The 15,427-nt window shown below is 37.1% G+C and overlaps 2 protein-coding genes across 3 annotated transcripts in view; one reads left to right on the plus strand and one right to left on the minus strand.

The window, feature by feature from the left end:
- Window positions 1–14,555, minus strand: part of SCRN3 (secernin 3) — a 36,862-nt gene extending 22,307 nt beyond the window's left edge. The window contains exons 1-6 of one of the 2 annotated variants that reach the window (XM_059893080.1): window positions 14,474–14,555; window positions 11,625–12,569; window positions 11,230–11,399; window positions 8,447–8,628; window positions 7,495–7,694; window positions 4,333–4,545 (exon numbers count right to left, since the gene is read on the minus strand). In XM_059893080.1, the coding sequence (XP_059749063.1) occupies window positions 4,333–4,545; window positions 7,495–7,694; window positions 8,447–8,628; window positions 11,230–11,388 (754 nt within the window). In that variant the 5' untranslated portion in view covers window positions 11,389–11,399; window positions 11,625–12,569; window positions 14,474–14,555. 2 annotated transcript variants of the gene reach the window in all.
- A 22-nt stretch (window positions 14,556–14,577) lies between these two features.
- Window positions 14,578–15,427, plus strand: part of CIR1 (corepressor interacting with RBPJ, CIR1) — a 41,820-nt gene continuing 40,970 nt past the window's right edge. The window contains 1 exon segment of the mRNA XM_024980124.2: window positions 14,578–14,736. Within this exon segment, the coding sequence (XP_024835892.1) occupies window positions 14,665–14,736 (72 nt within the window). The 5' untranslated portion in view covers window positions 14,578–14,664.

The raw sequence follows: 15,427 nt of genomic DNA on the forward strand, positions 1-15,427 counted from the left end.
AAAACATATTAATTTAAAAGTCTGTATCCAATAAAACTAATTGCAGATAACCAGTGGGTCAGTTTCTACTGTCTTTCTCTTGATTTTCAGTCATTTGGTCCATTTCTTGGCATATTTGATAACTTTTTAATTAAATGTTGGACACTATAAATGAAAATTTGTAGAGGCTCTGCATGATATTTTCCTCCACAGAAGATTCTGGCCAACAGATGGAATATACGTAGATTACCTATTGATCCAGCTGAGACTGGTCTATTCTCTGTCCATTCTTATTTCTAAGGTACAGCCTTTCTGAAGTTTCAACTGAAAGCCTAGGGTATTTCTCAGGCCCCTTCTTGGTTGTTCATCAAATCCAATTTTTGTCCCTAAGACCTTGTAAGACTGCCAAAATCTCTACTTAACTTTGTAAGGTCTTAGCGACTACTCATCCTACATACACAGTGCATAAAAGTCAGCAAGTGCTAGGAGGAGAAATAGTGACATAGAAGGTCAGACTCTTCTCAGAGTGCAGATGGTCTTTTTCCAATTTCCTGGATCTAGGCCCCTCATGTCCTAACTGTTTTCAGGCCTTCAAACAGTGGTTTTATTCTTCCAGCTTTTATAGTTATTCTTGGAAAGAGGCTAGTCCAGTACTAGCTACCCCTTGTTAACCAGAAGCAGATGTTCAGCTTTGTGCTTTTAACCAACTCAGATTTTGTGCCTCTCATTTATTATATATGTCTCTTTTTGCCCTCAAGCAGTATCAATTTCTTAATAACAGTAATGAATATGGTAGATCCATATTGTAACAAGTATATTTAAAAAAAAAAACACAAAACATAGAGTTCCTGCCATCACATAAAATATTTTCAGACACTTATATGTAAATGTTTAGTTACTGCTTTAAAATTAGTCCTAAAGAAAAAAATAACTTTCACTTAACACAGTTGGTTGACCACAGGTATTTGTTTCTTCTCTTTCCAAATCCTACTACAATGACAGCAAAGGAATAAAAAAATGAAATTACTTACACGGACAAATAAAGCATGAAAAGCAAGAAATTCCCCTCATTCCCATGATATATGGGAATAATTAAAAGAAATAAGTTTACATCAAGTCAGTACCCAAATTGTGATTCTGTGACATTTCAAATTAAAATACAGTTGATTTCCATATAAAACAATCTAGTGTTCCATCCTCATTTAATCACTCAAACTACCAACTGCTTTATGTTAATAGCAAATTTTCACTTCCTCCATAACATAGCTATGACTTCAAATTAAAGAAAAATAATGTGTAGATAATTTGTTACAGGAGCAATACCTTTCTGTTAATTTAGAGAAATGCAGGGAGAAACAAAAAAAGTATATATCTGAAAACAATCTTTAATTATAAAACTAGACAATAAAGCAAAAGCCATCCACGCCTATCAGACACATAGCTTCTGCACTCAGGGAGATTGTAGAATGATTCAAACATAAATTCCTATAAGTAGCAAGTTTTGATGAAAACAGTGTCAAAACCATAACACTGAGATAAGACAGGTATTATGAAAATGTTTTCTGTATTCAAAACCTACAATTCTCAAAATGAAAGAAGGATTTACATGATCACTTGAGTAGGATAGCTATAAGTAATCCACTAGCAAGCATTGAATAAGTACTGAGACTGCAGTGGCAGGGTTCACGAAAATGAATGCAAAACACAGGGTACAATCTCATTGCAATTTAAACTAGTCATTTAAAATACGTGAGTGAATGTAGATACAATTTGGACATACATGCAGCACAGTTAATAGCTATCAGGTAGGAAGACAAATAGGCTCTTCCATCTAGAAAAATCACAGGAAAAATTAGCTATAATATTCTAGTAGACAATTTTCTATAAAAGTACTGGAAAGACATTTATTCCTTTGGCAAAGCACAGAAAGCTGGATGAACTGTACTTCATACTTGGAGGAAAAAGAAGTTTCATGTCAGACACATCTATTACTATAATCATGTATGCATTTCAAATCTATAATTCAGTCATTTTGTAGTTAAATATAATAAATTATTACACTGCAGTAGCTAATTGATTTATAATTTTTTCTACCTATTTTTTATTCCTTTTATCCAATCACCCTAAACCTTACAATTCTTGACATTTTTCTGTCCGGCTTAGTTATGTGTTGATATTCTTCATTTTTTCAGAATATCTGCTAATTTTATGTCCTAACCCTTTAGGTTTATTGCCACACACACACAAAAAAGGCACAATAATGATCATCGTTAAACTATCTGCAAGTTAGATAGTTCAATTCAATTTACAAGCCTTTGTTAACAACAAAAAAAACTTACTAAGCATACATATACACTAGTGCAGACACTGAACTAGGTGCTGAGAAAACGTGAGGACAAATACGAGTCTTTTTTTTTTTTTAAGTTTCATACAGGAGATAAGTGAAGAGCACAAACACAGTTTCCTCATTTGTAAAATGAAGATAACACCTACTTACCGTGGTTGCTTAAAGAAAATAGTGTAATCACTTAGCACAGTGTCTAGCCTTTGATACACTTTTTAAATAAACAGGAGTAGGTACTGTTGCAACCATTACTCCATCTCTACTTTTACAATAATGGTCACCATAAAATCAAAATCCTTAGAGTAACAAAGTTTAGTGTTTTCTACATCTCGATCCACATGGAAAAAAAGACACTTCAAATAACCTACTTATAAAATGACAAACTAACATTAAGAAACTTAGAGGAAAATTTTCAAATAATAAGACGTTCTGGAAATTAAAAGTAAGGTATTAAATACTTGGAAAATAATGACATTAAGGCATTCTAAAAACATTCTGTCACAAACTTTTTTCTGCTGTATGTGTGTGCACATTTGTGTGCTTAGTCACTCCATTGTGTCCGACTCTTTGCGACCCTAGGGACTATAGTCAGCTAGGCTCCCCTGTCCATGGGATTTTCTAGGCAAGAATACTGGAGTGGGTTGCCATTTCCTCCTCCCAGGGGATCTTTCTGACCCAGGGATCAAACGTGGGTCTCCTTCATCTCCTGCACTGGCAGGCAGATTCTTTTACCACTGAGCCACCTGGGAAGCTGTGTTTTTCTGCTATATGTATATTTAATTTGTTTAATGAATACCTGAGAAGCAAGTATCAATCACTGACTGATTTTATCTCTGAGAAGTTGCTTTCTGACTGATTGATAGAACCACTTTATCTTTCAAGTGAAAGAGTATACATTAGTCACATATTTTTATTAGTGCAAAGAGCCTTTTAGCATTTATCTGCCACCCAATAATCTTCTAAATAATCTTCATAATTATTGGGTGGCAGATAGATAATTTTTGCGTGGCAGATAAAGAATTTTTCTGGAATTATTTGGAGGCAAATAGACAAGACAAAGAGCCCTTGTGACTCAGACAGTAAACAGTATGCCTGCAATGCAAGAGACACAGGTTCAATCCCTGGGTTGGGAAGATCCCCTGGAGAAGAAAATGGCAACCCACTCCAATGCTCTTGCCTGGAGAGTCCCCTGGACAGAGGAGCCTCTCGGGCTACAGTCCAGGGGTCGCAAAGAGTCGGACACGACTGAGGGACTTCACTTTCACTTTCCCACATGAAAGTAGCACAACACATGCCCGTTCTTTGTCCCCACATTCTACTTCAAGGAAAATATTCTAGGAAAATGGTCATGGATGTGAAAATAAATAAGCTATAAGCATGTTGTATAATTTTCAGTAGTGAAAAACTAAAAACAACCCAAGTAACAGGGAATTTGTTAACTAAAGTATAATTCATACAATCAATCTTTATAATGATAAAATACAGCCATATGGAAATAAAAATATACAAAAATAATAGAATACGATGTACCTGTTGAAAAAATGAAAAAGTTCAGTACATATTAAAATAGAATGATATACATTACCGCTAACTGGTGAAAAGTTATGTGCAGACAAGTATGTGTGGAATGCAACCATTTTGTAAAACAGAGAATCAAGAATACCCATATATAATTTCATTAAGCATACAACATCTCTGAAAGAATACACAAGGAACTGCCTATAGGAAAAATAACTTAATAGGGGCCTGTTAGAAGGGAGACTGGAGTAGGAAATGGCAACCCACTCCAGTGTTCTTACCTGAAGAATTCCACAGACAGAGAATCCTGGTGGGCTAAAGTCCATGGGGTTGCAAAGAGTTAGACACGACTAGTGAATAACCCTTAGAAGGGAGACACTTCACTTGGGTACCTCTGAATTTTGAATCATGTGAATATGTTTATTTTTATAAGTAAAACAATGCTGAAGAATTTATGCTTTTGAACTGTGGTGTTGGAGAAGATGAATTACCTTTATGCTTATTCAGAAGTTTGTAGCCTTCACAGTATCTGCCTGGTGAAATCATCATCTTGGCTGTGTCAAGATAAGAGTATGTTGCAGCAAAATCGAATTCCTTTTTCCCATCCCACCAACCTCTCTGCTTGGCATAGTTTCTCATGTCTGGGTGTTCCCGATCAATTTTGGTCGTTATAGAAAGCTGATTAGAAATATTGCGAACTCCCTCTATTTTGAAAGAAGAGAGGAAGGGAGAAGAAAAGTCACATTTAATGTAATGTATCTATCTTTGTACATTATGATCCTTAATCACTATTTCAATGTAAATATAGGCTTCTAAATGTTGTACGGTGTACATCTATTTATTACACACTAAAATGCATAAATAGTTTTCTAAATTAAACTTTTTATTTTGAGGTAACTATGGATTCACATGCAATTATAAGAATTAAAGAACAAACTATGCATCTTTATACTGTCTCCCCAAATGGTAACACTTTGTATGATATCACAACCAAAGTATTGATAGTCATACTGTCAAGATGATATCACAATGATCACTCATGTTGCCCTTTCATAGCCACCCCCACTCATCTCCCACACCCACCCTTTCATTAACCCCAGGCAACCATCTGTTATTCATTTCTATAATTGTCATTTCAAGAAAAACCATATAAATGGAATCATACAATATATAATTTTAGGCTTTTTTTCCCCCTCAGTTTAATTTCCTAAAGATTATTCCAGGTTATTATATGTATCAACAGTTCATTCCTTTTTATTGCTGAGTAGTATCCCATGGTATAGGCATACTACAGTTCATTTAAATATTCCCAAGTTAAAGGACTGCTTGGTTCTTTCCAGTTTCTGCCTATCATGGGAAAAGCTGCCATACAAATTCATGTACAGGTTTTTGTGTGCATTTAAGTTTTATTTCTCAGAGATAAATGCACAAGATTGTAAGTGTTACACTGAATAATAGTTACATATTAAGATCCTTTTTTTAACTGCCAAAATGTTTTCCTGAGTGACTGTACATTCTTACTAGCAATGTAGCTGTGACCCATTCCCCACCTTCTCACTAGCATTTGGTAGAGTCATTTAAAAATGTTTAGCCATTCCAGTAAAATAGATAGCCAGTGGGAATTTGCTGTATGATGCTGGGAGCTCAAACCACTGCTCTGTGACAACCTAGAGGGGTGGGATAGAGTGGCAGGTAAGAGGAAGGTTCAAGAGGGAGGTTCCAGACACATGTATGCCTATGGCTGATTCATGTTGATGTATGGCAGAAAACAATACAATATTGTAACGCAAATATCTTCCAATTAAAATAAATAAATTTAAAAATTTCTCAGCCATTCTGATAGAGGTATAATATCTCATTGTGATTTTAGCTTGCATTTCTCTAATGGGTAATGATGTTAAACATCATTTTGTGTGCTTTTGTGATATCTGTATATCCTTTTCAGCAAAATGTCTCTTTGGGTCTTCTTGTTCATTTTTCTAGTTGGATTGTCTTTTTACTGTTGAATTTTGACAGTTATTTATATATTTTAGATATTAGTCTTTTATATGAATTACTGTTCAAAAAATAGCCATAAGTAATTTAGAACAGAAATAGAAGGCTTCTAAAAATATCGTGACACTTAAGTTATAACAAAATTTTCAATTAAAATACAAAACAGAAGAAACAATAAAAGCCTATTCTAAACAAATCATAATAAATGAAATAGATATGATAAATAAAAATTAATAACATTTTAAAACAGTTTAGAATGACAGTTGGCCAAGTAGAAATCAGTTAAATTACTCTAATGAAGTCATATTTGGGACGGTCTCACTACAATAATAGACTTAAGTCATGATAGAATCAAAGTCAAAGAAGAAGAATTTTCCATCTAGTAAAATAATTCCCTAGAGTTAAGCTATTTAGTTCGTGGGCTCATTTACTATTAGGAAGAGAAACAAGTTGGCAAAGTTAATCTGCAACTGAATAATCAGACTCAATGAAGGTGTTCATTTTGGATGGCTCAGTGGGGCTAACTTTTTCAACAAAAAACACTCATTTTTTCTCTTGCATGTAGCATACTTGACAAAATAAAAAGTAATTAATGGTATGATCAGGCTAATTATCATAATAAGAAAAATAGTTCCAATTAAGTTTTATGTATTGATAAACATGCATGCAAAATATAAAATAAAATGTCCATCAAAACAACTGTCAATGACCTGTTGTGAAAAATAGCATCCAAATCCTACAAAGCTCAAAGCTACCTTCATGAAGAGTTTCTAAACTTCTCCAGTCCACAATGACTTTTCCTTTCTTTAAATATTCATGGCATATATACGTATGTGTTATTCATGTACTATTTAATATTTTCACATGTGTATCTGTAAAACTATGAGATCCAGGGGTAAGTACACAAAAGGTATGTGAATATGCCTTAGCACAAGACTACACTCAAGTGAAGGAATACTGAACAAAGAGTCAGGATGGAAATATTTAAATTCCAAGGCTAAAACAATAAATAAATGAAATTTAAAAACAATAAATTCTATCATTCACTGCCCTGACTACATAATTTCATATCTCTGGATTTCCTCACTGGAAAATGAGTATATATGATCACAAAGAAATTTAAAAAAAAAAGGCAAATCATTCTAAAACAATCAACTGTTTTATTTACTCAATTACATTAAATGTTTCACTTTACTACTGTTACTACTAACATATTCTTTCTAACCACTAACTCACAATCACCAATCCCCAGTAACACTCCCTAGTCTTTACCTCCATATCCACACATGATGAAATTTTGGAGTTCAGTCCAAAGTTTAAAACATGAAAAAATAATAAAGTAATGGTTTTATCTCATTAAAAGGTAAAAAACTACTATAAAGCATACAAGAGTTACTTCACAGAAAATGTACACAGGTTATATGAAATTAATATCATATTTATGAAAAAGAGATAATAACACCTTTTCCTCTTTTTCAAGAAAGCTCTTTATAGAGTTCTTTCACTGTATGTTCTTTCATATTTTTTCATTTCCCCTGCAGTTTTCCCCTTCATTGCACTGGAGTATAAATCTTGGAAAACAACTAAGTGAAATGTCTGCAATTAGGAGGTATTTTATTAACTGTAAAACAAATTAAATCATGAAAAGCTGTCCATACCTTCTACTTTTTCTGCTGCCCAGTACTTTCCTGCAGTCTCCAGAATCCAGGCTTCATTTCTATCTGCTATCAGGAAACTGTTGTGATAGCTAAATACCATCCTGCCCTCTGAACAATTTCCACCCTGGCCATATTTTTCTAATAAATCAACAATGACATTGAGGGCTTTTTCAGCTGTATCACCTCTTTCAAGGCCAAGTCTAAAATAAAAATATTAAAGCTCTCAGATTAAAAGAAATTTCCATTATTTTTCTTAAATAATTTCATGCACATGAGATTTTGTGTTAATGTTCAAAGAAAAACCTCTTCAAGTTAATAGATATAGTGAAATCCAACTTCTAACATATTCCTTCTGAAATTAGTTTGGGATGATGAAAACAAAGATCAGTGTTCAAATTCCAACTTGGTAATTTATTTGCAAGTTGATTTAACTCTAAACCTCCAGATTTCTCATCTGTAAAATCAGGATAATAATAATACCCCATAAGGTAACTGTGAGAATTAGTTATGGTCTAATAAAGTATGTTAAGTGCTTCCAATGAGTCATAATTTTCAATTCTCCTGACTTCCTTGGTGGCTCAGACAGTAAAGCGTCTGTCTACAATGCAGGAGACCTGGGTTCGATCCCTAGGTCGGGAAGTTCCCTGGAGAAGGAAATGGCAACCCACTCCAGTACTCTTGCCTAGAAAATCCCATGGACGGAGGAGCCTGGAGTCCATGGGGTCGCAAAGAGTCGAACACGACTGAGCGACTTCACTCACTCACTCACTCCCTCCCTTTTCCTAATTAAATGACATTTGAACTGATTCTAAAGCATTTTTAACACAAACTATAAAGTATCAAAGTCCAAACAATGAAAAAAAAAAAAAGGAAGATAAAACATGTTAAAAGTTACACCAAAATTTTAAACTTAGACAAGTTCTATAGTGCAAAAATGTAACAAAAAAATAACCTGACAAGGTCCATGCCCAGTAGTGCCTCTTCATCACAAACTTTTTCTCTTCCCCATACAGCTTCATTCCCAATGCAAACTCCATGCTCATTGGCTCCCATTTCTGCTCCCCATAACCAAGCTGGGCGACTAAGGACAACGGCATATGTTTCAGGAACTTGATCAATTTCTATGTAAGTACACTGTAAAGAAAGTCATAGCAACAACAATAAAACTGAAAAAGAAAGTTACCCAAGTCTAGAATCTTAAAATCGATCAAAGACCTGACTATTACGAAAGAGATTATAACTAAATTGAAATTTCCAATTATAAGGCATTACCCTTAAAAAATATTCAGAATTGTCCCTAAGAGCATTTATTCACTCAGATATGTGAAGCATCTCCTGTCTGCTAAGATATATATTAGTTATAACGATGAATCAGACACAGATCTTGCTTTCAAGAAACTAAGACCTGTACATTACTAAGACACAAGGAAATGCAAAGTATAAGGACTATGAAGAAAAGTGAAGATGGGGCGCTAATAGAAGCTCAGGAGAAAGCGAGTTTCTAGTTGTGAAATATTGAAACATATTGTAAAGGAAGATGTATGTGGATTCATGATACACATTCCATATGGCAGCCTTCAACTACAAGTGATTGCCATAGAAGCCCATGTCACATGTGGGATTCGCCCATCAGGTACATCCACAATAGTGAAAAGAACAAGAACTACTGGCTTACAGGATAGGTGAGACAAATATGAAGAGATAAAATAGAAATGGATCCACGATGAATAAATAGTCTCATCAAAACAAAACACTGGCCTAGTACAATTAGCCCTCCATATCCACAGGTTTCATATCCACACAGTCAACTAAACACTCATCAAAAATATTCAGCAAAAAAAATATTCCAAAAAGTTCCAAAAAGCAAAATAAATTTGCCACTTGCTGTAAACTATTTACATAGCATTTATATTACATTTACAACTATTTACATGCCATACATATTGTACTACCTAGAAATAATTTAAAGTTTATGAGAGGATGTACATAGATTATATGCATGTATATGTCATTTTATAATAAGGGACTTGAGCATCAGATGATTTTGATATCCTAGGGGGTCCTGGAACCAATCCCCCAAGGATGTGGAGGAACAACTAATACATAAAACATATTTAATATATCTTGGTACTAGAATATCAGTAAAAATGGAATCTAAAAATAAACAATTTAGCAATAAAAGCATAGTGTGAAATTTTCCCTTTAAATTCCATGCTAAATGGATTTTTTAAATAAAAAATTTTTAAAGTATCCTTTAATTGACGTGTATACTATCAAATGACTAGTGCATAGTATTGACAGTTACCACTGGATCAAAAAACCTCTTCTGATGATAAAACTGCCATTTCCAGAGCCTGGAATGACTGTTCCTATTCTACACCAATCAGAATCCTTTTTGCCCATCAAATTCCAGCTGAAACCCCAACTTCTGGTGAAGCCTTCTTTGATTCCTAGTCTGAATTAATTGCTTCTTCCCCACTGCTGTCACAAATTGCTGCTCTTAAATCTGGTGTTGAAACTTCATCCTTCTTTACAAGGTAGTTAGTTACATACACATCCTATTCCTCTACTAGACTCTAAGCTCCTGAAAGACAAAACTAGTCTTTTTTTTTTTTAATGATAGAAACTAAATGTTACAATTTATTCCATCTTCATGATTATAGGCATTACAGGGCAGGGTGGGTAAACAAGGCAAATAAAATCTTTTCTCCCCTCATTTAGCCAGATGCAACATGCTGGCATTTTTATGACAGGTTGACATTAATAACTAATTGACTTAAGTTGAAAGCTGGCAACAACAAATCTTTGCAATTTAGGATCTTCCTCCATAGCCATTCCAAGGGTCTTAATTTCATGAGCTCTAAAATGGTGTTAACCACAGCATTCTTGAAGCTTTCAGATATTTTATTATTATTACTTTTGGCTGAGCCGGGTCTTTGTTGATGCACCCACGCTTTCTCGAGTTGTGGCCAGCAGGAGCTACTCGAGCTGTAGTGTGCAGGCTTCTCGTTGAGGTGGCTTCTCTTGCTGTGGTGTTTAATAGTTGTGGCACTAGGGTGCAGCTGGCCCGCAGCAGGTGAAATCTTCCTGGGCCTAGGGATTGAATCCATGTTCCCTGCATTGGCAGGCGGATTCTTAGTAACTGGACCACCAAGGAAGTCCACATTCACACATCTTAATATGAGATCTCACACCTCTTGTTAAGAGTGATTGTTGTTTAGTTCCTAAGTCCTGTCTGACTCTTGTGACCCCACAGACTATAGCCCACCAGTCTCCTCTGTCCATGGGATTTTCCAGGCAAGATACTAGAGTGGGTTACCATTTCCCTCTCCAGGGGATCTTCCCAACCCAGGAAATTCAGCCCCAGTTTCCTATTTGGCAGGCGGATTCTTTGCCACCCAGCCACCTGGGAAACCTGTTGTTAAGGTAGGGAACTGTTAAAAGCAAGACAAAACCAGTCTTGACAGCAAGCTTTAACTCTTTCTCCTATTCAACATGCTTGCATATAGTAAGCATTCAAATATTTGCTCAAAGAACTAATAATAATTATTTTAGCTTTCTACAAATCGCTAAAAGACCAGAATTCTAGTTCTGATTCAAATTATTTATGAAATTTAAATTCTTTAATTTTTTAACTTCTATAGCCTCTGCCAGATAGCTAACTAATGATTTTTAAACACTGTTTTTGACATTTTTAAAGAAAAATATTGTTAACAAAACATGCATTTCACCTACCTTAAGATGTTCCTTCAGGTTGTCATGAACTGCAGCAGGAAAATAAACGACTTCTTGTACTTCATCACAGGGTCTATCTGAATTTTTCCCAAAAATAATCCTGTTATCAATTGTTGCTGGAGGTAATGCCACGAAAGTGTCACAGGAACAAGGTTCCATTTTTTTTTTAACTAAAAATCATATGGAAGTTTGCAAATAAAAAGAGAAAAATATTTTTATTTAGTACATACAAAACAGAGTTTACTTGATGACTAGGGGATATTACTGTCATATCTAACAAAGGATGTTCACTAAAGTTTTAAATTTCATATACTGTACTACAGAAATCAGTAAGAAAATAACGGGCATGACTCTAGTACTACAAGAATAAGTAAGAAAACAGGAATAATAAGTACCTTCTTCTAGTCTATAGGTCAGATTTACCCTCCAAGCTCTTTCTCTTCTCAAGTCTTCCCTGAATCTCCTTTCATTATTTCCATATTTGTAAACAGCTGCACCTGTACTATAAAGACTATGTTTGTCTACATATCTAACAAAGGATGTTCATTCAGTTCAGTTCAGTTGCTCAGTTGTGTCCGACTCTTCGCAACCCCATGGACCACAGCACGCCAGGCCTCCCTGTCCATCACCAACTTTGAGTTTACTCAAACTCATCTCCATTGAGTTGGTGATGCCATCTAACCATCTCATCCTCTGTTGTCCCCTTCTCCTCTCGCCTTCAATCTTTCCCAGCATCAGGGTCTTTTCCAATGAGTCAGTACTTCGCATCAGGTGGCCAAAGTATTGGAGTTTCAGCTTCAGCATCAGTCCTTCGAATGAACACCCGGGACTGATCTCCTTTAGGATTGACTGGTTGGATCTCCTTGCAGTCCAAGGGACTCTCAAGAGTCTTCTCCAACACCACGGTTCAAAAGCATCAATTCTTCTGCACTCAGCTTTCTTTATAATCCAACTCTCATATCCATACATGACTACTGGAAGAACCACTGCCTTGATGAGACGAACCTTTGTTGGCAAAGTAATGTCTCTGCTTTTTAATATGCTGTCTAGGTTGGTGATAACTTTCCTTCCAAGGAGTAAGCGTCTTTTAATTTCATGGCTGCAGTCACCATCTGCAGTGATTTTGGAGCCCAGAAAAATAAAGTCAGCCACTGTTTCTCCATCTATTTGCCATGAAGTGATGGGACCAGATGCCATAATCTTAGTTTTCTGAATGTTGAGCTTTAAGCCAACTTTTTCACTCTCCTCTTTCACTTTCATCAAGAGGCTCTTTAGTTCTTCTTCACTTTCTGCCATAAGGGTGGTGTTCATTAAAACATTTTAATTTTGAAACAGACTCACTAAACCAGACAAAAGCAAAAACATGCCAATAAAATTCCAAACTGTTATTTCCCATTGTTGAATTATGTTCACATTCAACTTGCACATCCTGATTATATAATTTAATATCAAGATCATATCTTCATTTGTAATTTGGAAAAATCTTAAATCCTCAATTTTAGTAGAGCTTATTGGCTCAGTGGTAAAGAATCCACTTGCCAAGCAGGAGATGCCTGCCGAGCAGGAGACATGGGTTCGATCCCTGGGTCAGGAAGATCCCCTAGAGAAGGAAATGGCAACCCACTCCAGTATTCTTGCCTGGGAAATCCCAGGGACAGAGCAGCCTGGTGGGCTACAGTCCATGGGGTGCAAAGAGGCAGAAACCTAGCAACTAAGTATCAACAGCAACAAAATTTGCTTCTAGAGTGGCAAATTGTTTTGTTTCCTTCTTTCATCTTATACTACCCAAAACTTAGAATGGCTTTACACGAACAGATTTAAATGTAATCAATATTTCATTGAAAAGAAAACAAAATAACTCAAGTAAGAAAGAAACAAATTCAGCCTGAAATGCCTAAGGGTTTTTCTCTTCTGTGGGGTCGCACAGAGTCAGACAGGACTGAAGCAACTTAGCAGCAGCAGCAGCAGCAGCAGCAGCAGCAGCAGCAGGAGGTCACCAATGCTTCTGTTCCTTTCTGTGTGATTTTCCTTCCTCTAAAAAAATTTTTTTAATTTATTATTTTTGGCCACACTGGGTCTTCCTTGCCGTGTGTAGGCTTTCTCTAGTTGTAGGGAGCCAGGGCTACTCTTGCTTGCAGAGCACGGGTTCTAGGAGCTTGGGCTTGAGTAGTTGTGCACTGCAGGCTCAGACGCTCCGCAGTATGGGGGAATCTTCCTGGACTAAGGACAGAAGCAGTGTCCCCTACAGTGGCAGGCGGATTCTTAACCAATGGACCACCAGGGAAGTCCTTCGTGTGATTTTCATGTCCTAAATCGCCTTCTATATGTGTTCCAAAGTTAGTTCCACCACTGCCTAACTTTGGCAAGGCTATTTAATCTCTATCTAAGCCTCTTGCCTCATCTGTAAATCTCTCAAAGGGTTGTTATGAGAATTTAATAAGACAATGTGTAAAACGTTTTGCACAATGCATAGAACATATCGGACACTTATATAAACGCTGTTTCTGTTATTATTTGTCAGAAGAGTACATTTCTCACAAAAAGTTTACTCCTGACATCACACGTCACGTCATCCTGGTAAAGGAATTGGTTGAAGGATCACCTACAGCAGCAGCAGCCACGTACCCTCAATACCCTGGAATCTCAAGAGCCATCAAGGTGCACTAGGTGATCTGACCTAACCAGGGTAATAAGCTAAGAAAACAGGTCACCTGATTATGAAGACATCTAACCCACTTAGGAGCGGCAGTCTTGAGAGGCTTTACTAACCGGTTTCTAGAATATAGTCATCATTTAACAAATGTTTACGGACATCTTTCTGCACCAGGCGCCGTACAGTTGGTAACAAACTAGAGTCTTCGCTCTTGTGGAGTTGACATGCTTTAGTTCACCAAGAGCTTTCATCGTTTGATCCTCACAAACTTGCTACAGTTAGGGCAAGAATTACTACAGACGAGAAAAATCGGTGCAGGCAAGTTTCTGTAACTCAAAACAGCGTTCACAGAATAAACTGCTCGGACTTCAAGAACATCTTGCAAAAAAAAGGACCGCCGCTCACCACACACTTAGCACCCAAGACGGCTGCGGACTGCGCAGCTTTGGCCCGCGCCCCTCCCAGAAGCCACTCAGTCCCCGCCCCCAGCACCCCCCCCGCCCCGCCCCCACGACCGCTCCGCAGTTCCGGGCTTCCTACTTCCTACAACTACTAGGCTCGTTCGCCCCTCCCTCCCTGCAAGCCCCTCACCTGGCCTCCGAGCTACCCAAGTGAAAGGGGAAAGGAGTGAGAAAGGGTGGAGAGGAGCTAGTTGCCGGAAGTCGTCCCCTTTGACCCCGGAAGTTCCTACTGCTACTGGAGGCGCAGTTCCGGTTAGGCGGCAGAGTTTGTTTACGTTGCTCTCAGATCTAGGGGTTGCATACTCCAGCTCAGCCTCCAAAATGGGGAAATCCTTCGCCAATTTCATGTGCAAGAAGGACTTTCATCCTGCTTCCAAATCCAACATCAAAAAAGTGAGTACGGTGAGCAGGCCCTTGGCGCCTGTGTTCCTAGGATCTCCTGGAGGTCAGAGTGGTGGTGTGAATGGGATCCCTGGGACAGCCGCCTTTGCTCCATGCCTAAAGCCCTGGCGTTCTTGTCCCTCGCCGCTGGCCCTCGAGGTTTATTTTACATCAGCCAGGGAGAAGGCGGCTCCGTCTGCTCTTTGGGCTCTGTCAGCTAGAATGTAAAGAGTCGAGATATGAAGACTGGTGACAGGGTTACTGGTTACTTCCCTCAGCAGATTCGAATCTCAGAGATCACGGCTTCTGAGCTCTGCTATCCCATGCAAAAAAAGACTAGATAGATCTGAAAAGGAAAGGAAAGTCACACCTTGCTTCCTCTTTTTATCCCACCTTACCTTGTAGCGTCTGGTGACCTCTGAGCTGTGACTTTTTAAATGACCACTTACAGGTGTACAAAAAAAGTATGCTGAATATTACAGCAGTGGAAAGCAGAATAGTGAAGTAGGATGTGTCTGAGGATTGAAACCTGACCTATATTCTGTTATTCCAGCACAGTCACTTTTAGCCTTGAGACCTTGCATAAAATATTTAATATCTCTCATCTTGAGTCTCCTAATCTGTAAATTAGGAATGATCCATATCAGTTGCCATGACTTGAAATTGTTATGAGGACTAAATAAGATGGTGTAGATAAAGACTT

The sequence above is a fragment of the Bos taurus genome, chromosome 2 (genome assembly GCF_002263795.3).
Source record: "Bos taurus isolate L1 Dominette 01449 registration number 42190680 breed Hereford chromosome 2, ARS-UCD2.0, whole genome shotgun sequence".
Lineage (NCBI taxonomy): Eukaryota > Metazoa > Chordata > Mammalia > Artiodactyla > Bovidae > Bos > Bos taurus.